The sequence below is a fragment of the Myotis yumanensis genome, unplaced genomic scaffold (genome assembly GCF_028538775.1).
Source record: "Myotis yumanensis isolate MYYU_CA2020_CCGP unplaced genomic scaffold, mMyoYum1.0.hap1 SCAF_4, whole genome shotgun sequence".
Lineage (NCBI taxonomy): Eukaryota > Metazoa > Chordata > Mammalia > Chiroptera > Vespertilionidae > Myotis > Myotis yumanensis.
In genome coordinates, this window is record NW_027223755.1 from 100,562,606 (window position 1) to 100,583,499 (window position 20,894).

The following is a 20,894-nucleotide window of genomic DNA, read 5'->3' on the forward strand; positions in this document are numbered from 1 at the left end:
GACCACCAGTGGTCTGCGGACCACCGGTTGGTGACCGCTACCCCAAAAGTTTCCTTAAACTAGTGGTTGCCAACCTTTTGGACCTCACAAACCACCAGTGGTCCGTGGACCCACCAGTTGGTGACCGCTACTGTAAGGGATTGCTGAGAAGAAGAAACGGAGAGAGAAACCTAGTCATACAGAATTAAAATGGCTATTAAAAAAGTACCTTTCGCCCTAACCAGTTTGGCTCAGTGGATATAGAGTCAGCCTGTAGACTGAAGGGTCCCAGGTTCGATTCCGGTCAGGGGCATGTACCTTGGTTGCGGGCACATCCCCAGTAGGGGGTGTTCAGGAGGCAGCTGGTCGATATTTTTCTCTCATCGATGTTGCTAACTCTTTATCCCTCTCCCTTCCTCTCTGTAAAAAAAATCAATAAAAATATATATTTTTAAAAAGTACCTCTCAATAATAACCCTAAATGTAAATGGATTAAATGCTCCAAATTAAAAGGCTTAGGGTAGGGCAAGATGGCGGCGTGAGCAGCGCTCGGGGCCTTGTGCCGGCGTCTCTGGCAGGCAGGGTTTGAGGGATTTTTCTGTAAGCAGTTCTAAGAGCAGAACATCCAAAAATGGTGCCTTTCTTCTCAGTTCCAGTATGAAGTGGGTACAGTTTTCAAACCTACATGTTGATGTTCCCAAGGACTTGACCAGGCCTGCGGTAACTATTTCTGATGAACCGGACACATTGTATAAGCGCCTGTCAGTTTTGGTAAAAGGCCATGATAAGGCTGTGTTGGACAGTTATGAATATTTTGCTGTGCTTGCTGCTAAAGAACTTGGTATCTCTATTGAAGTACATGAACCTCCAAGGAAAATAGAGCGATTTACTCTTCTTAAATCAGTGCATATTTTCAAGAAGCACAGAGTTCAGTATGAAATGAGAACACTTTACAGATGCTTAGAGCTAAAACATCTAACTGGAAGTACAGCAGACGTCTACTTGGAATACATTCAGCGAAACTTACCTGAAGGAGTTGCCATGGAAGTTACAAAGACAAAATTAGAACGGTTACCAGAACACATCAAGGAGCCAATCTGGGAAAAGATACCAGAGGCAAAGGAAGAAAGCAAGTCATAAAGTCTCAGAGACTAGTTGTGTGGGCTTTTGAATGCGGGTGGGCCAGCCACGTGGGCTCAAGTGGAGAGTGCTGCTGGTTAAGACGGTTCACTGTGGAGTCCACATGTCCTGATCATGGGCAGCAGGGGATGGAGCATTAAGGATACAATGGACTACAGTGGAAGAGCCACTTTATCTGTCCTTTTATACATGTCATCATCTCAGTTCTGATTTTACCAAATGTGAGTAAACCGTTTTGACCACTATGTAAAAAAAAAAAAAATAGGCTTAGGGTAGCTGAATGGATACAAAAAGATGACCGAACTATATATTATCTACAAGAGACCCACCTCTAAACAAAAGACACCCACAGGATGAAAGTGAAGGGATGGAAAAAATTTCCATGCAAATGGAAAAGAAAAAAAAAATTAATGAAACCAAGAGTTAGTTCTTTGAAAGGATAAGCAAAATTGATAAACCATTAGCCAGACTCATCAAGAAACAAAGAGAGAGGACCCAAATAAATAAAATCAGAAACAAAAATGGAGAAGTAACCATGGACACCACACAAATACAAATGATTGTAAGAAGATACTATGAACAACTATATGCCTATAAGCTGAACAATGTGGATGAAACAGACAAATTTCTAGGAAAATATAATCTCCCAAAACTGAATCAGGAAAAAAAACACCTGAATAGGCCAATAACCACTGATGAAATAGAAGCATTAATAATAATAATAATAATAATAATAATAAAAACCCTCCCACCAAACAAAAGCCCAGGTCCGGACAGCTTCACAGGGGAGTTTCTCCAAACATTCAAAGAAGAACTAATACCTATACTCCTCAAACTATTTCAGAAAATCCAAGAGGAAGGAACACTTCCAAACTCTTTTTATGAGGCCAGCATTATCCTAATTCCAAAACCAGATAAAGACACTTCTAGTACAAAGAAAGAGAATTATAGGCCAATATCCCTGATGAACATAGATGCTAAAATCCTCAACAAAATATTAGCAAATCACATCCAGCAATATATTAAAAAGATCATATACCATGATCAAGTGGGATTTATTCCAGGGATGCAAGTCTGGTACAATATTTGCAAATCAATAAACATGATACATTACATAAACAAATTGAAAGACAAAAATCACATGATCATATCAATAGATGCAGAAAAAACATTTGACAAAATCCAACACCCATTTTTGATAAAATCTCTCAGCAAAGTTGGAATAGAGGGAGCATATCTCAACATGATAAAGGCCATATATGACCAACTTTCAGCCAACATCATACTCAATGGGCAAAAACTAAAACCATTTCCTCTAAGAACAGGAATAAGACAGGGATGCCCACTTTCACCACTCCTATTCCACATAGTACTGAAGTGCTAGCCATAGCAATCAGACAAGTAGAAGAAATAAAAGGCATCCAAATTGGAAAAGAAGAAGTAAACTGTCCTTATTTGCAGATGACATGATATTGTACATAGAAAACCCCAAGGACTCCATCAAAAAACTACTAGACTTAATACATGAATTTGGTAATGTAGCAGAATACAAAATTAACACCCAGAAATCTATGGCTTTTTTATACACCAATAATGAACTCACAGAAAGAGAAGCTAGACAAACAATCCCCTTTACCACTGCAAAAAATAAAAAAATTAAGATACCTAAGAATAAACTAAACTAAGGAGGTAAAAGACCTGTACTCAGAAAACTATTGGACTTTGAAAAAAGAGACAGAGGAAAACAATAACCAGGGGTCCTCAAACTATGGCCCATGGGCCACATTCAAATACAAATATTGTATTTGTTCCCGTTTTGTTTTTTACTTCAAAATAAGATATGTGCAGTGTGCATAGGAATTTGTTCATAGTTTTTTTTTAAACTATAGTCCGGCCCTCCAACGGTCTGAGGGACAGTGAACTGGCCCCCTGTTTAAAAAGTTTGAGGACCCCGGACATAAACTAATGGAAGAATATACCATGTTCATGGATTGGTAGAATCAACATCATTAAAATGTCCATACTACCCAAAGCAATCTATTGGTTCAGTGCAGTTCCTATTAAGATACCAACAGAATATTTCACAGACCTAGAACAAACTGTCCAAAAATTCATCTGGAATAAAAAAAGACCCCAAGTAGCTGCAGCAATCCTGAGAAAGAAGAACAAAGTTGGAGGGATCACAATACCAGATATCAAGCTATATTACAAAGCCACTGTTCTCAAAACTGTCTGGTACTGGCACAAGAACAGACATATAGACCAATGGAACCAAACAGAGAACCCAGAAATCGACCCAAGCCATTATGTTCCACTAATATTTGACAAAGGAGGCAAGAGCACACAATGAAGTCAAGGTAGTCTTTTCAATAAATGGTGTTGGGAAAATTGGACAGACACTTGCAAAAAAATGAAACTAGATCAGCAACTTACACCATACACAAAAAATAAACTCAAAATGGATAAAGGACTTAAACATAAGATGGGAAACCATAAAAATCTTAGAAGAATTCATGGGCAGCAAAATACCAGACATATGTCGTAGCAATCTTTACCGATATAGCTCCTAGGGCAATGGAAACTAAAGAGAAAATAAACAAATGGGACCACATCAAAATAAAAAGCTTCTGCACAGCAAAAGAAACCATCAACAAAACAACAAGAAAGCCCACTGCATGGGAGAACATATTCGCCAATGTTATCTCTGATAAGGATTTAATCTCCAGAATTTAAAGGGAACTCATACTATTTAACAAAAAGAAAATAAATAATCCAATCAAAAATGGGCAAAGGACCTAAATAGACACTTTTCGAAAGACATATAAGGAAGGCCAAGAGACATATGAAAACATGCTCAAAGTCACTAATCATCCGAGAGATGCAAATCAAATGACAATGAGGGACCATCTCACACCTGTCAGAATGGCTATCATCAACAAATCAGCAAACGACAAGTGCTGGCGAGGATGCAGAGAAAAAGGAACCCTCATTCACTGCTGGTGGGAATGCAGACTGGTGCAGCCACTGTGGAAAACAGTATGGAGTTTCCTCAAAAAATTAAAAATGGAACTTTCATTTGAACCAATAATCTCACTTCTAGGAATATATCCAAAGAAAACAGAAACGCCAATCAGAAAGGATATATGCACCCCTATGTTCGTAGCAGCACAATTTATGATAGCTAAGATTTGGAAACAGCCTAATTGCCCATCAGCAGATGAGCGGATTAAAAACTGTGATACCTCTACACAATGGAATACTACACTGCTGTAAAAAAGGAATTCTTGCCATTAGCAACAGCATGGATGGACCTGGAGAGTATCATGCTAAGCGAAATAATCCAGTCAGAGAAAGATAAATATCACATGATCTCACTCATTTGTGGAATATAATGAACAACATAAACTGATGGACAAAAATAGAGCCAGAGGGGAAAAAATAATATTTTAGAATATAATAGAAGTAATCCTGCTATTTGCAGATTTTTAATATTTCCTACAACTTTTGTGATATCATACAGTTTTGGTAATATTATTATATTTAAAATCCTTTTATTCTTGAAATATTAATGTTTATTGCATGTAATATTATATTTAAGATAGTTTTTCTTGAATAATTGGTGTTTACTGCATTTAACATTATTATACTTAAAATCGTTTTTCTTGAGATATTAATGTTTATTGCATGTATTATTATATTTAAGATCATTTATCTTAAAATATTAATATTTAGTGCATGTAAAATAAATAAATAAAAATAATAATTTTAAAAAAAGAAGCAATAACTAAGTCCAGCCCACCCTCAAGGGGAGTGAATAACAACAGGCAGGAATCTCTGGTGGCTGGGAGGAAATGGAGGGAGAAGCCTAAGCCAGTGCCCTTATCGGATGCCAGTAGTTAATGGTCAGTAAAGAGAGAAAAGCTGGTGAAGGAGACTGAGAGGAGACACTGGAGAAGTATAGAAAGGGAAAAAAAACAAAAACAGAAGAGTGTGAATTCTAGAAACCAATAAAGTTCTAAAAAAGATGAAAGTTCAGATCCACTGAGAGGTCAAGCTGGGAAGCAGTGAACCACAAAGACATGGTCTATGGCTTTCAGTCCAGCGGGGAAGACAGACGAATAAACAAAAAAGCAATAAGTGACTTATAGACTGTAATAAGTGCTAGGAAGGAAATGAGAGTGCGGAGAGAGAACACTTTTAAAAGAGCAAATGGGCCCTATCCAGTTTGGCTCAGTGGATAGAGCGTCCGCCTGCAGACTGAAAGGTCCCAGGTTCGACTCTGGTCAAGGGCATGTACCTTGGTTGCGGGCACATCCTCAGTAGGGAGTGTGCAGGAGGCAGCTGATCGATGTTTCTCTCTCATCGATGTTTCTAACTCTCTATACCTCTCCCTTTCTCTCTGTAAAAAATCAATAAAATATATATTTTTTTAAAAAAGAGCAAATGGAAGCAGTCTTCCCAAGGAGACTGAAATGTAAGAATGAAGAACTGGCAAAGTGGGGATGTGGGGAAAGCATCCATTATAGGCCAGGCCAGGCCGGGAGGTAGGATCTGATAGGCCTGCTCAGGAATTGAAAGGTGATGACTGAACTGTGTCAGGCAAAAGAAAAGGGGGAGTTAGATGAGATCCATGGTAGGAAGGGGCCTTGGATGGCCCCCAGGGTGCGTGGTCTGGGTTTGCTAGTAGTTCTAAGTACAATGGGAAGCCATGGAACAGCTCGGAGCAGCAGAGTAAAAGGAGCCGATTAAATGGCTTGCCAACGCCACACACATAGCAGCAGCAAATGGCAAAGCTGAGACTTCAGCTCAGGCCTTTGGATCCAGACTTCCTGCCAATGAGTGACAAGGAAATGAAAAGCTTGGGGGACAGATAATTTGCAGACACTGAAGAAAGACAGGGACAGGCCAAGACTCATTTTGTGTTCTTATCAATATCCCCAAAACTTCTGTACCAGGGTTGGCCCTCAGTGAGGGGTCTGGCTATGCCATAAACACCATGCAATTACTCCTTCAAGACTGTGACTGCCCAGAGGAAATGCTGGGGTTACAGCTTCAGGAAAAGATATTATAAAAAATCATTATTAATTATTAATAAAGGTATAAAGTTTATTTTTTTAAAGCTTTTTTTTTTTAAAGAGCTTTTTTTTTTTTTTTAATATATTTTATTGATTTTTTACAGAGAGGAAGGGAGAGAGATAGAGAGTTAGAAACATCGATGGAGGAGAAACATCGACCAGCTGCCTCCTGCACATCTCCCACGGGGGATGTGCCCGAAACCCAGGTACATGCCCTTGACCGGAATCGAACCCGGGACCTTTCAGTCCGCAGGCCGACGCTCTATCCACTGAGCCAAACCGGTTTTGGCCTTTTTAAAAGCTTTTATTGATTTTTAGAGAGAGAGAAAGGGAGAGAAACATCTATACATCAACTAGCCGCCTCCGGCACACTGCCTACCGGGGATTGAGCCCACAACCCAGGCATATGACCTGTCCTGGAATTGAACTGGCAATATTTTTTTTTTGGTTAATCCTCACCCAAGGCTATTTTTTCCATTGATTTTTAGAGAGAGTGGAAGGGAGGGGAGGGGATGAGAGAGAGAAAGAGAAAGAGAGAGGAACGTTGATGTGAGAAAGACACATCAATTGGTTGCCTTCCACACACACCCGACCAGGGCTGGGGATGGAACCTGCAAACCAGGTACATGCCCTTGACTGGGAATCCAAGACCCTTCAGTGCATGGGCCAACACTCTAACCACTAGGCAACACCAGCCAAGGCTTAATGCAGTTTAGGAACACACTTAGGCCACTGGATTAACCAGAGGCTATTCAGGGATCAAAGGGCTTTAAAATATATATTATTGATTTCAAAGAGGAAGGAAGAGGAGAGAGAGATGGAAACATCAATGATGAGGATCACTGATTGGCTGCTCCCTGCAGGGGCTCAAGCCTGAAGCCGCAACCCAGGCATGATCTCCTGGTTCATAGGTCAACACTCAACCATTGAGCCACACGGACTTTGCAATCATAGGGCTTTTAATAGTAATCCTTCCCAGTGTTGGAGAAGGAGTTCTCCCTTTGCACTGAATTATTCTAAATGGAGTGATCCTATATAAATTGAAAATACAGGAAAACTTGTTTTTCTTTTGAAATCTCTGAAGAGATGGGAGGAAAGATGAAGACCCTGTCAGTCATCACTGTCAGATACTTCTGCTGACCTGGCTGATATTAGATTTCATTTTTTCCACATTTAATAAATAAATGGTAAGGGGTGTGTGTGTGTGTGTGTGTGTGTGTGTGTTAAGACACCAATTGTTTCCAAAAATTCTAAGGTAACAAGTAGAATAGTTAAGGTTTGCATTTTCAAGATAATTTTAGGAGATACTGAAATATACCTCAAATAGGTAGGTGGATATTAAAAGTCCTTTGGGGGTGTGTTTATCACTTGCTCAACAGAGATAAGTAATCCAGCAACTTAACAAGAATTTTTGTTTGTTCATGGATAACACTCTGGGAGAGGGGGATGTACTTTTAAAGATCAGGACGAATTTGAAGAGAACTACATGTTCATTAAGCACTTTTTTTCTGCAAAGTAACTTCTGTTAATAAGAGAAATCAAAAGGAATCCTGCTTCAGGGACCCAGTTCTGTCCAGACTAGGCCTCATGGAGGCAGCACTTGTGCGTCCACTGAGCCCGCATCCCTGGGGTGGGGCCCTTGCCCGACACACAATAGGGGAGCAAATATTTTCCGAGTGAATGAATGGTGCAAGCGCGTGGTGAGCCAGGAGCTGGGATACCAGGCAAAGCCCATAAGCTGGCGGGGGTTTAGGGACGAAGGCCAAAAGCTAATGTCGGCCTTGTCTCACTCCAGGCCTTTCTGGTAGCTGGGTCAAGCAGGTCTCTGCTTTCCTAACATATTTCCAGGAAAGGTGTGCGCCTGAGTCGGAGGCCCTGAAACCCGTAGTAACAGCGAACCCCGAATCTTCCTGCCGCACTCCCAGCCAGCTCCCCCAGGCGCTCACTCGGTCCAGCGCCCGGAGACAACCAGGTCGGATCCTTAACCAGACAGGCCATGTTCCTGCAGTTCGGTCCAGCCACCCGCACTCCCAGGGGTCAGGTGCAAGGCCACGGCCTCGAAGGCAACAGCCCTGGGGGCGCAGGAGCAGGGCAGCAGCCCTGGGGATGGGTAGAAGAGCCCAGGTCAGGGTGTGCGGGAGAACCCTCCGCCCCGCGGGGAGGTTGCAGGACTTCCCAGGACAGGGCCTTGCTGCACCCACTGCCCCCAGGACTGACCTGCCTCCTCCATTCGGCTCAGCGCTAAGAGGAGGGCCCAGCCAATAAAGAGAAGCCGCTCCTGCGCGGGCCGGGCCGCAGCAGCGGGGTGGGGTGGGGGTGGGGTGGGGTGGGGGGCTGTGAACCCGGGAGGAGTCGCACGGTGGGGAGCCCGGGGTGGGGGGTGCAGCAGACCTCGGAGTCCTGTGGGCCCGCGGCTGCTTCTCAGCCATCTCTTCCGTCCCGAACTGTGCCAGGCGCTGGGCCAGGAGAGGAGGATACCGAGCAGACAAGGGGAACAGCCCTGTGGGCAGGGGGCTTGTGGTCCCGCAAGGCCCACGCTGGACAAATAGAGGGACCAGGTCAGCCCGGTGCTCAGCACAGGACAACAGCGAGCCTGCAAGGGGCTGCCAGTCTCCAGCCTCCAGCCACCACGAAGGTGGCCCCGGGCCTCCAGGACCGGTGGTGCCATGCCATGGGGGCGCACCTTCCAACAGCACAACCCAAAGGCCCCTTAGAACAAAGACGTGTGAGTCAGAGGTGAGGTCACTCCCCCTCCCGGGAGCCCTTGCTCTGTCACTGGTGAGGCTGGGGTCAAAAGCCACCTGGCAGGATTCTTGGGAGGATTTTAGGTGGCAATGTTGCGGGCGCCCTCCCCTCCCCCATTACATAGCCCTATTCCATTTTCTTCCTGGCACCCATCACTGTTTGTTCCGCACCCTGGCGTGTAAGCCCCTGAGCCCAGGTCCTGCCTACCTCTGGGTCCCCAGCACCTACAGCTGTACCTGCCCTTGGCAAAGACTTGCTGCACGAATGAAATGCCTCGCAAAAAGCCCAGCGCACAGCAGGCATTTTTATTAAGTAATTATCTATTTATTTATTTAACCCTCACCCAAGGATATTTTTTTCATTGATTTTTAGAGAGAGGGAAAGACAGAGAAACACATCGATTGGTTGTCTCCTGGTCCCGGGCCGAGGAGGAGCCTGCAACCGATGTACGTACCCTTGACGGGAATCGAACCTGGGACCCTTTGGTACGCAGCAGGCCGATGCTCTATCCACTGAGTCAAACCAGCTTGGGCCACCGGCTTGGGCATTTTTAAATGGCACCTCTTGTGTCCCCCTCACCCCAAAGTATAGGCTGACAGACCCCAAGGGGCATAGGACCAGTCTTGACTAGGTGGGGGCAGTTCTTACTTGGAGGGGTAGTTAGACTCATAAGCAGTTTGGGGTTGGAATCTGGATTGGCCTCTTTGTCTTCATTTCTCTGGCCCTGCCCTGCCTTCTCTCCACCCGGCTCCCAAACCGGGAGGTTAAGGGTTAACTCTAGGATGCCCCCTCATCACCTGGCTGGGGCTGGGGCTGGGGCTGGGACTAGGGCTGGGAACTTCCTGTTCCATTTTGCTGGAGTCCTTCCCCATCCTGGCCGAGCCTGACTGGTCCTACAGCCCTCACAGAACCCCAGCACCTCTGGCTCTGGAGTGGGGACCGAGTGGTGAGTTGCAGGGGCCCCTGGGGTGCAGGCTGCCAGGACAAACGTCAGGGATCATCGCAGTTTGGAGAGAAAACTGGTGGAGAGTGGGGCGGCCGGGAGTGGGGAGGTTGGGTGCTTCAGGCCTTGATGGGGGACTAGGTGGCTGGAAGACAGTCTTGAGCGGGTGTGGGTGGTCCATGCTGGGGAAGGGTCCAGTGCCAACCAGGTCAGTGGACTGGTGTTGATGGGGCATTAGGGAGGTTAAAAGACTTGCTAAGACATGGGCTTGCTGTACCCGCTGCCCTCAGGAGGACCGGCCGGTCTTATCAACTCAGTTTAGCACTAAGAGCGGAGCCCAGCCAACAAAGACGAGCCACTCCTGCCAACTGTGTCCAGGGAGAAAGGTAGAGTTCCTGGCCAAGGACCCCCGCTCTGTGCTCATGGCAGCAACTCCACTCTGGGCTGGTCCAGCTTTGGCCTCCCTGACTCTGGGCTCCAAAGTAAGATGGTCAGATACCAGAGGGTGGCTGCAGAGGCTTCCCCCTCCCCCAGCCCAACCCCCACAAACGATGTGCATATTAGCAAAGCTTTTGTGTGCTGGGGCTAGGGGAGGGGGCGAGGCACGGAGGGACTCAAAGGCCAATTTCCCTTGAATTCCACTTCTTTCAAACCTTTTGGTGAGACCTCACCTGGAGGTTCCGGCACCCCGGGTAGCTAGGCCTGATGGCTGGAATTTGGAATTATTTTTCCTGATTCACATTATGATATTCTGCTAAGATGAGGGCAGGAGGGAACGTGGGCCCTTTCCTGTTTCTGGGCTTTTGCTTGGTGGTCAATTTCAGCAAATCTTGTCTCCTCCCGGGGTGACCTTGACCAGTTTACCCATCCTGTTTGAACACGGTCTTTGCATTTGTCAAATTTACCCCGTGGGTCGGAGTGGGATTCAGCAACCCATATAGCGAGGCACCCTGTTAATACCGGGTTCCTGATTACACGTGATTGGTTCTCTAATTATTTTGCTCTTGCTACCAAAACACAATGGGGGAAAAAATCCATTTTTTTGAATATTTATCAAAGACCTTTTCTGTACCATTTTGCATGCATTCCTCAAAAATGACAACTGCAAGGCAGCCATTATAGTCTCATTTTGTTATTTCTATTAACAAACATTGAAGTCACAGCAAGTGCTGGGTGAACAGTTACTGAACAAGAGCCCGTTTGTGGCTCAGTTGGTCCGGAGCGTTGCCCTGTGCACCACAGGGTAGCAGGTTTGAGTCCTGGACAGGGCACACACCCAGGTTGTGGGTAAAATCCCTGGTAGGGGCTGCTTTCTCTCTCACCTTGATACTTTCCTCTCTCCTTCTCCCTTCCTCTCTCTAAAATCAATTAAACAAAACAAAACACAAAGAGTTCCTACTCGCAGGCCAAGGGAAGAAACACACTCACACAACATTGTGGCACCGAGTGACACTGGAGGGGGAGAGACGCGTGGCTGGTGTGTTGTGGAGTTCCACAAGCGAGGGGACAATGGGGAGAGGAGCCGGCAATAAAAGGAAAAACCCCCCAGATGACAGAGCAGGAAAGGCTAGAGGTTGGAGAGGCTGAGGGGAAACGGAGATGCTGGAGAGTCTGGAGAGTCTGGGGGAGTGCTGGAGGGAGGCGGGGAAGAAGGGGAGATTAAGGAGGGAAGGGGAAAGACTGAGAGAAGCAGGAGCGTGGGGGAAGGGGAGGGAAGCCGGAGAGATGCAGGACAGGGTGGGGGAGGCTGGAGAGAGAGGCAGGCCTGGTCAGGTGGAGAGGCCTACGTCCTTTCTCCTCTTCTCTGAGGCAGGAAGTGTAGGACCAGGCTTTCAAAAAGCCAGATTCTTTCTGTTCTACCAGTTCACACCCCACTCACCCCACCTGAACAGGAGGTTTACAGAACCCTCAGCCCCTTGGCCCCTGAGTCCCATATCAAGAGGGCTCAACATCTTGTTCAAAGCTCTGCACCAAACTGACTTCTCCCTGGCTCCATGGTCAAGGCTGAGTTACCTCCTTTTTAATTTTTTTTAATACATTTTTATTGATTTCAGAGAGGAAGAGAGAGGGAGAGAGATGGAAACATCAATGATGAGAGAATCATTGATCAGCTGCCTCCCGCACACCCACAACTGGGGATCAGGGATGTGCCCGCAACCGGGCATGTGTTCCTGACTGGAATTGAACCTGGGACCCTTCAGTCCCGCAGGCCAACGCTCTATCCACTGAGCCAAACCAGCCAGGACTGAGTTACCTTCTTGGTCTGTACCTCTGGGCATTGGTGTCCTCAGCCATAACACGGGACCAACTGTTATCTGTGCTCATTTGTATTATTACCCAGTAATAATGAGGATGATAATGCCCCCCCCTTCCTGGCAAGCCCCAAAGGGTTCTGTGGGGGCTACTCAGTCTTTTTTGGGGGAGGGAGGTAGCCCAGCTACCAAAGTGGGAGCTCCCCCAACTTCAGCCCCACTCACAGGGGACTCGATTTAGTCCTTCTGCACAACCCAGTGCACACCTATGCTTTTGTTACAGAGCTCTGGGGCACCTACCATTTACTCCCTTCGGGTGGTGGAAAGTGGTGCTGAACCCCTGCCTGGATGTCCATGGGGTGGGAGTGGGGAGACAGGTTGGGGGGAAGCTCATTTTTAACCCTGAGTCTGGACAGCATGGAGGGCAGAAAGAGATTTGGACTCGGGTTTCAATATCCACAGAATAATTCCTGCCCAGATTAAAACATAAAAGTGCCCCAAAGCTCTGTAACAAAAGCACACGTGTGCACTGGGTTGTGCAGAAGGACTAAATTGAGGCCCCTGTGAGTGGGGCTGAACTTGGGGCAGCTCCCACTTTGGTAGCTGGGCTACCCTCGCCCCCTCCCCCCCAAAAAGACTGAGTAGCCCCACAGAACCCTCTGGGGCTTGCCAGGAAGGGCGGCGGGGAGGGCATTGTCAGTCACAGGGATCCAGTGCCCCCTGGTGGCCAGTTAGAAACACTTTATTGCCTGCCAGACTCAGGGATGGATTCCTCCCAGAGGGATAGACCACGGAAGAATCCAAAATTTAAAAAAAAATAAAGAAAGAAAGGGAAGAACACTGCCTTCTCCTGGCCACACCCAGCTCCCAAGGGCACACCCACTAGAGGCCTCTGAAACGGGCAGGGCGGTTCTGGCCTGTCTTGGGGACCCGTCTGTCATAAACTTCTGCAAGCTGTAAGCGGATCTCTCACCTGGAGACCGTCCCAGCTCTTTGTCGGCCCATAAGTTTGGTTGAACCCTCATGTCCCTTCACTTCCAAGCCCTTCAACATCTAAGAATAAAGACATTTCCTGCACACCACAAAACTGAAATTCCATCTCAGAAATTCACCTTCATCGTCATCTAGTGCCCCATCCACGTTCAAGTTTCCCCAATTAATCCCAAAATATCTTTGAGAGCCTTTTTAAAAACATCAGAATCCAGCCCTGGCTGGTTGTTCAGTGGTTACAGCATTGGCCCGAGGATTGAAGGGTCTCGGGTTCGATTCCAGTCAAGGGCGTGTACCTTGGTTGCAGACACAGTCCAGCCTGGCCAGTGTCACTCAGTGCTTGAGAGTCAACCCATGCACCGAGAGGCAGGCTTGATTCCCGGTCAGGGCACATGCCTGGGTTTCCCTGGGTTCCAGGGCTCGATCCCCAGCAGGGGGCCTGCAGGCGGCAACTTATTAATGTTGATGCATCAATATGTTTCTTTCTCTCCCTATCCCTTCCTCTCTCTCTGAAACCAATTAGAAAAAAAATATTTAAAAAATCAGAATCCTGCCCTGGCTGGTTTGGCTCAGTGGATAGAGCGAAGCCTGCGGACTGAAGGGTCCCGGGTTCCATTCCAGTCAAGGGCACGCATGTGCCTGGATTGTGGGCTCAATCCCCAGTGGGGGGCATGAAAAAGGCAGCCGATCAATGATTATCTCTCATCATTGATGTTTTATCTCTCTCTACCTCTCCCTTCCTCTCTGAAATAAAAAATATATATATTTTAAAAAATCAGAATCCTATCAAGTTTCATGCTTTTGGTTGCAAGGGGTGTTAGTCTGGAGCAATTCGCCACTACAGGCACTTATTTTTATAACATAGACTGAAGAGCCTGGGCCAGCTGACCCGGGAACATCCTGTCTTCAGGCTTGATTCCATTTTTCCTTGAGGGCTCATTTGACTTCTTACGCCCTGCACTGCCCTTTATACTGGAAGCTGGGTCTGAAGAACAAATTGGGTTGCGATGGAACATAGCTGGTAAGGACCCATCCTCAGTACTGCCAGGTACTCCCCTCGGCATTACATCAAGAGGCAGGGAAAGCCGCCAACTTTGACCACCGGGGTAAACTGAGGCAGAGTTCTAACTACTGCAGAGAGCATGGCGATACAGAACTGTCCGTTTCTCTGCCTTTCGGTGCATTGGGCTGGCCGAGCCATTCTCATGACCAGGGCAAGAAACGATTCCTCTGGAGGCCACATCTTTAGGCATCTCTCTCTCTCTCTCTCTCTCTCTCTCTCTCTCTCTCTCTCTCTCTCTCTTACCACAGGTGTGTGAGCAGAGAGGGAGAGAGACTCAGTGGGAGCAGTGTGGTGAGGTGACCCCGAAGGTGAAGGATGCTTGTGGAAACCGTCCCGGCGGAGAGGGAGCCAGAGCAGCTCAGTGCAGTAAAACTGGAGGAGGAGGAGGCTGCCGGCCAGGAGGACCCCAGGCGGCCAGAGATCAGGCTCCGGCCCGAAGTGGCTCACCAGCTCTTCAGATGCTTCCAGTATCAGGAGGACATGGGGCCCAGGGCCTCGCTGAGCCGGCTCCGGGAGCTGTGCGGCCACTGGCTGCGGCCAGCCCTGCACACCAAGAAGCAGATCCTGGAGCTGCTGGTGCTGGAGCAGTTCCTGAGCGTGCTGCCCCCGCACATCCTGGCCCGGCTCAAGGGCCAGCAGCTCAGGGACGGCGAGGAGGTGGTGCTGCTGCTGGAGGGTGTCCAGAGGGAGTCCATTGACGTGGGGCCACTGGTAAGAGGCTGGCAGCTCGGTGGGCTGGACAGCTGGTGGGAAAGAGGGACTTCATGGCTCCATTAGAAATCACTGGGCCCTCCCCTTTCCTCCCTGTGCCCATTCCTTAACCTCCTAATTTCTTCCCATCTGCCTCTCCTCCTTCCTTGGTTTCGTGTCTTAGGAGCCAGCAGGACGTGGGTTACCACCCTGTCTGTTGCCTGACATGGATTTGTTTTGAACAGGACTTTAGTTTTAATGCGGGCAAGAACTGTCCCCGTGCAGACATCACCGTGGAAGAGCGCGGGGACCCTTCCCAGGTCTCTATCCACAGCCCCAAAAAGGAAGTGCCCTCAGAAAAGCCTCCAGCCGTGGAACCAGCACCGGAACTCCTGCCCCCCCAGCCAGGGCCCTCCCAGCCTGCTGAGCAGGGGGCCTGGAGACTTCCCCCAAATTCAAAGCAGCCTCTGAGCCCAGGTCCCAAGAGGACCTTCCAGGCCCTGCAGGATAGTGGTGAGGAGCTGGTGCCCAAGGAAGGGGGGAGCTGGGAGGCCAGGTGGGGAGGGAAGTGGGCAGCCCCTAATTGGCGGGAGTGGGTGAGAGCCAAGAAGTCTCAGAGACTGAACAACAGGTGCCTGTCCTCCGCCTGCTGCTGGGTAAGGCTGGCCTCTCACAGCGCTTTCTCCCCCGATGCTGTCAGCCCCCCAGGGCCCCGAGCTGTGGTCTGAGGAGAACTCCCGTGATCAGGAGCTGGCAGCTGTTCTGGTGAGTTGGACTGGGCCCCTCACTCCAGGATGCTCTTCTGTCCCAGATGTTCGTTGCCTCTGCAGTTTTAGCAACTCCTTGTCTTCCCGAATTTAAGCCTAGTAAACTCTTCAATCCCCTCAGGCCCCAGGGCCCGTGTTCCTTACTCACTGCGGGTTCTGCCCCTCCTTTTGTTACAGGAGTCCTTGACCTTTGAAGATGTCCCTGTGAAGAAGGCATGGCCTGTGTACCCTCAGGGTAAGAGCCCCTTCCAGGGCTTACAAACCCTGAAGCCCCTTTCTTTTCATTGGGATGTGATTCCTGAAGCTCCAGACCCCCTACCTGATACTTGAACCTTTTTGGCTAAACATGGGCTATTTTTTTTTTAATATATTTTATTGATTTTTTACAGAGAGGAAGGGAGAGAGATAGAGAGTTAGAAACATCGATGAGAGAGAAACATCGACCAGCTGCCTCCTGAACATCTCCCACTGGGGATGTGCCCGCAACCCAGGTACATGCCCCTGACCGGAACCGAACCTGGGACCTTTCAGTCCGCAGGACGACGCTCTATCCACTGAGCCAAACCGGTTCCGGCTAAACATGGGCTATTTTGATGGAGATCATATATATGGTGGAGCAAACGTAGGCTTACAGTCCTGCCAGGGAGGCCCAGTGGTTGAACCAGGAGGTTCCTGGTTCGATTCCCAGTCAGGGCACACGCCTGGGTTGCAGGCTCCATCCCCAGTTTGGGGCGTGCAGGAGGCTGCCAGCCAATCAATGATTCTCTATCATGATTGATGTTTCTGTCTCTCTCTCCCTCTCCCTTCCTCTCTGAAATCAATTTTAAAAAATATTTTTTTAAAGTAGGTTTACTTTTTGAAAAAGTGAGTACCTGAAACAGAATTTATTCTTATGTTATCATCTATTAATTATTATTTTCCATACAAACAACTGTAAACCTACTTGTGCCTCACCCTGTATATATTCAACGGCTCATTGTGTCTGGTCTAATCATCAACCCATTTAACTCTGAGCTTTTTTTTTTTCTTCTTCATAAATATTTTTATTGATTTTCTTAGAGGGGAAGGGGGGGGCATCCATGTGACATCGATGGGCTGCCTCCTGCACACCTCCTACCTGAGATCCAGCCTGCAACCCCTCATGGGCCCTGACTGGGAATTGAACCGGCAACCTTGTCGTGCAAGGGATGACGCCCAACCAATTGAGTCACACCAGCCAGGACTAACTCTGAATTTTTAAAATAGGTAGTCAGCCCTAGCCAGTTTGGCTCAGTGGATAGAGCATCCACCTGCAGACTGAACGGTCCTGGGTTGATTCTGGTCAAGGGCACATGCCCAGGTTGCGAGTGGTTCCCCACTAGGGGGAGTGAAGGAGGCAACTGATCAATGATTCTCTCATCATTGATGTTTCTATCTCTCTCCCTCGCCCTTTCTCTGAAATATATATATAAAAGGTAGTCATGGGAGTGCTTGCTAATAGGCATGGAGTTTCCATTCAGGCGAACGACCAAGTTCTGACACTGGATAGTGGTGACAGTTGCACAGCATTGTGAATACTAGCATATCTAATGGGCTAGAAGTGCACACTATACAACAGTTACAGTAGTACGTGGTTCGTTACTTGTATTTACCCCACACCCTCTGCCCACCCACCAGCTCTACCGGATCCTGGGTTTCCTTCTGTTCCCAGGCAATGAGGTTCTGGCGCCTCCTGGGAGCCCCTTGGCATAGGCCTGATCAGTCCTGGTTTTGCTCCTTTTACAGGATTTACAAACAGAATCCCAGACGAGGAGTTCCAAGAAGATCCCAAAGGGGTTGCCTGGTCTGCTGCTATCGCAACAGAGTCTCCAGACAGTCCAGGGGCGGCAGGAGGAGCCCAGGAGCAGCCGCTGGGGCAGGGCCCCGCGGTGAGCAGCTCCCGTGGAGGAGAGTCCTCCGGCAGCAAGAGTGACGTGCTTGCTGAGGGCCAAGCGGCCGCCGGCGCCCCCAAGTCGGAGCCAGAGACCAAGTACATCTGCACAGAATGTGGGGTGAGCTTCCCGAAGCTGGCCCGCTTGGAAGGGCACCTGCTGCGCTCTCACCCGGGCCGGCGGTCCTTCCAGTGCCTGTGCTGCGGGAAGACCTTCGGCCGCAACTCCATCCTCAAGCTGCACATGCGCACGCACACGGATGAGCGGCCGCACGCCTGCCATCTGTGCAGCCACCGCTTCCGCCAGAGCTCCCACCTCAACAAGCACCTGCAGACACACTCGGAGCCCGCCTTCCTGTGCGCCGAATGCGGCCAGGGCTTCCAGAGCCGGACCAGCCTCCTGCAGCACCTGCTGGCGCACGCCCAGGACCAAAAGGGCCCCTGCGCCCCGGACACCAAGACCAAAGTGGCAGAGCTGACCGTCGTCCTGTGCTCGCACTGCGGCCAGACCTTCAAGCGCCGCTCCAGCCTCAAGCGTCACCTGCGGATTCACGCCAAAGACAAGAGCCACCAGGGCCCCGAGGGCGCAGACAGCGCGCGCCCCGCCCCGGAGCGCAGGCCCTACGTGTGCAGCGAGTGCGGCAAGGCCTTCCGGCGCAGCGAGCACCTGGCGGCCCACCTGCGCGTGCACACGGGCGAGCGGCCCTTCTCCTGCCAGGTGTGCGGCCGCAGGTTCAGCCAGAGCACCCAGCTGGTCTGCCACCAGCGCGTGCACACCGGCGAGAAGCCCTACGGCTGCCCGCAGTGTGGCAAGCGCTTTGTGCGCCGAGCGAGCCTGGCCCGCCACCTGCTCACCCACGGCGGCCAGAGGCCCTACCGCTGTGCCCAGTGTGGCAAGACCTTCGGCCAGACGCAGGACCTGGCCCGCCACCGGCGCAGCCACACGGGCGAGAAGCCCTGCCGCTGCAGCGAGTGCGGCGAGGGCTTCAGCCAGAGCGCCCACCTGGCGCGCCACCAGCGCATCCACACCGGGGAGAAGCCCCACGCCTGCGACACCTGCGGCCACCGCTTCCGCAACAGCTCCAACTTGGCCCGCCACCGCCGCAGCCACACGGGGGAGCGGCCCTACGCCTGCAAGACGTGCGGCCGGAGCTTCCGGCGCAATGCCCACCTGCAGCGGCACCTGGCCACCCATGCGGGCACCGGGGACCTGGCATCCGGGCAGGCCGAGCCCCCGCAAGAGTGCCTGGAGTGCGGCAAGAGCTTCAGCCGCAGCTGCAACCTGCTGCGTCACATGCTGGTGCACACAGGGGCCAGGCCCTACTCCTGCACACAGTGTGGCCGCAGCTTTAGCCGCAACTCCCACCTGGTTCGCCACCTGAGAACCCACTCCCGGGAGACCCTGTACTAGCAGGCTTCCCCTGCAGGCCTCTCCCTGGCCTCCTGGCAGCCCGGGCCTGCAGGGGAGCTCCTGGCCTCACCCACCCTGGCCCGGCCCACACCACCTCCCTCTGGCGCAGGTGAACCCTGCCCTTAGCTCTTCCCTTCCCCGGAAGCATCTCTTCCTGGCCTCGGCATCTATTTGAAAATGCCCAAAGTAGAAGAGCCTTTAAAAACAATCATTTTGTACTTAAACATTAATTTTACAAAAGGTGGCATAAAGGTGAACTAAATGTACAACTTAAATTGTTCATATAAATTGTCTCAAAATATATTACACCTAAGAGGTTTATAAGATTTATATGCAATTTGGGAGGAATCACCCGGAAGCAGCTGCTTTTTCAATAAACGTGGCTGGTTTCACACCTCTTTTGGTCAGTCCACCACAGCCGTGAGGTGAGAGTGATCTGGACTTTCTTGTATACATTGAACCATTCCCAGTGACTTATTTTTTCTGCTTGTAGAGCAACTTAGGCAGAAAGACAAATGCCTGATTGAAATTTTTGAAGAACTGTTTGTGGATGGCATCTCCCATTTAATTCTGACCCTCCTGCTGCTTTAAGGTCAAGCATATCTTGGTTCCTCTCCTCTGCTGTCAACCGGTGTGCCTCTGCCCACAGGGTCACAGGGCTGGGACTTGAACCCCACAGCAGGCACGGCATTGCCCCCAGCATCTGTACTGCCCCATGGCCACCACAGAGGCCTGCCCTACAACAGCCTTCTCTTTCTTTTTTTCTTAATCCTCACCTGAGGATTTTTTTTAAAAAATTTTTTTATTTTTAGAGAGAGGGGAAAACAGAAATATCGATGTGAGGAAACACATCGATTGGTTGCCTCCTGCACATGCCCCGACCAGGGCCCAGGCCAGGGAGGAACTTCAAGCATGGTACGTGCCCTTGACCAGAATCAAAGCCAGGATCCTTCAGTCTATGGGCCAAAGCTCTACCCACTGAGCCAAACCGACTAGGACTCCTCTTTCTTTTTTTTACATTTACCCTACAGACATCCATCACCCTCCTGACTGTCACACTGGTGCCTTTCTCCCTCCCCCCCATCCCAGAAAGGCCCGGAGTGGGCTGTGTGAGAGAGGAGGTGGCTCTGTCACAGCCAGCCGTGGGCAGGGCCAAGGAACCTCACCCTGGATTTCTCCTCTGGAGTGGACCCTATCTGTGCTGTCCAATACAGTATCCTCTAGCCATAGGTGGCTCTTAAAACTAATTAAGATTGAATAAAATTTAAAGTCCCAGTTTCTGGATGATTATGGGAAACTGTTTGGGAATGTTGGTAACTAATTCAAATGGAAAATGCTAGCAGGTGAAACGAAACCTGCCTGCAGCTAAGTCAGGTTATCAGCTGGGGGCCCCTAACCACTTATAATCCTCTAAACCAGTGGTTGTCAACCTTCTGGCCCTTTAAATACAGTTCCTCATGTTGTGACCCAACCATAAAATTATTTTTGTTGCTACTTCATAACTGTAATGTTGCTATGTTATGAATCGTTATGTAAACATCTGATAAGCAGGATGGTCTTAGGTGAAAGGGTCGTTAGACCCCCAAAGGGGTCGCGACCCACAGGTTGAGAACCACTGCAACCCAAAGCTAGATTGTCAGTGTGCCCCCCACCTTCTTTTTCCCACCCATCAGGCATTCTTGACCTGTCTCCCCCTTCCATGGGCAATTTTTTTTTACTTGAATTTTTTAGAGAAAGGAAGGGAGAGAAACATGGATATGAGAGAGAACCATTGGTTGGTTGCCTTCCACCCGCACCCTGACTAAGGATTGAACCCACAACGCAGGGATGTGCCTTGACCAGGTGTGTGTGGCTGTTAGATCTGATGGAATAATTGAATGGAGACCCTCCCCTGGCAGCTGGCCTTTAGGCCACAACAGACATTAGCTTT

The 20,894-nt window shown here is 49.3% G+C and overlaps 1 protein-coding gene and 2 pseudogenes across 2 annotated transcripts; 2 read left to right on the forward strand and 1 right to left on the reverse strand.

The window, feature by feature from the left end:
- The first annotated feature begins 509 nt into the window (after positions 1–509).
- Positions 510–1,360, forward strand: LOC139008261 (small ribosomal subunit protein uS10m-like; annotated as a pseudogene).
- A 13,142-nt stretch (positions 1,361–14,502) lies between these two features.
- Positions 14,503–18,964, forward strand: LOC139008262 (zinc finger and SCAN domain-containing protein 10-like). 2 transcript variants are annotated; one of them, XM_070411578.1, is made up of 5 exons: positions 14,503–14,898; positions 15,123–15,390; positions 15,578–15,642; positions 15,822–15,879; positions 17,409–18,964. In XM_070411578.1, exons 1-5 carry the CDS (start codon positions 14,503–14,505, stop codon positions 18,962–18,964), a joined length of 2,343 nt encoding a protein of 780 aa, XP_070267679.1. The 2 variants fall into 2 exon arrangements, with proteins under 2 accessions (XP_070267679.1, XP_070267680.1); XM_070411579.1 differs by lacking the exon at positions 15,123–15,390 and having other exon boundaries at positions 14,646–14,763.
- A 348-nt stretch (positions 18,965–19,312) lies between these two features.
- On the reverse strand, positions 19,313–19,655 carry LOC139009488 (pterin-4-alpha-carbinolamine dehydratase 2 pseudogene; annotated as a pseudogene).
- Positions 19,656–20,894: the final 1,239 nt, after the last annotated feature.

Coding starts and splice junctions, on each gene's coding strand:
- LOC139008262 (XM_070411578.1), top strand. CDS start 14,503: ATGCTTGTGGAAACCGTCCCGGCGGAGAGGGAGCCAGAGCAGCTCAGT. Junction 15,391..15,577: donor CCAGGCCCTGCAGGATAGTG/GTGAGGAGCTGG, acceptor CGATGCTGTCAG/CCCCCCAGGGCCCCGAGCTG. Junction 15,643..15,821: donor AGGAGCTGGCAGCTGTTCTG/GTGAGTTGGACT, acceptor CTTTTGTTACAG/GAGTCCTTGACCTTTGAAGA.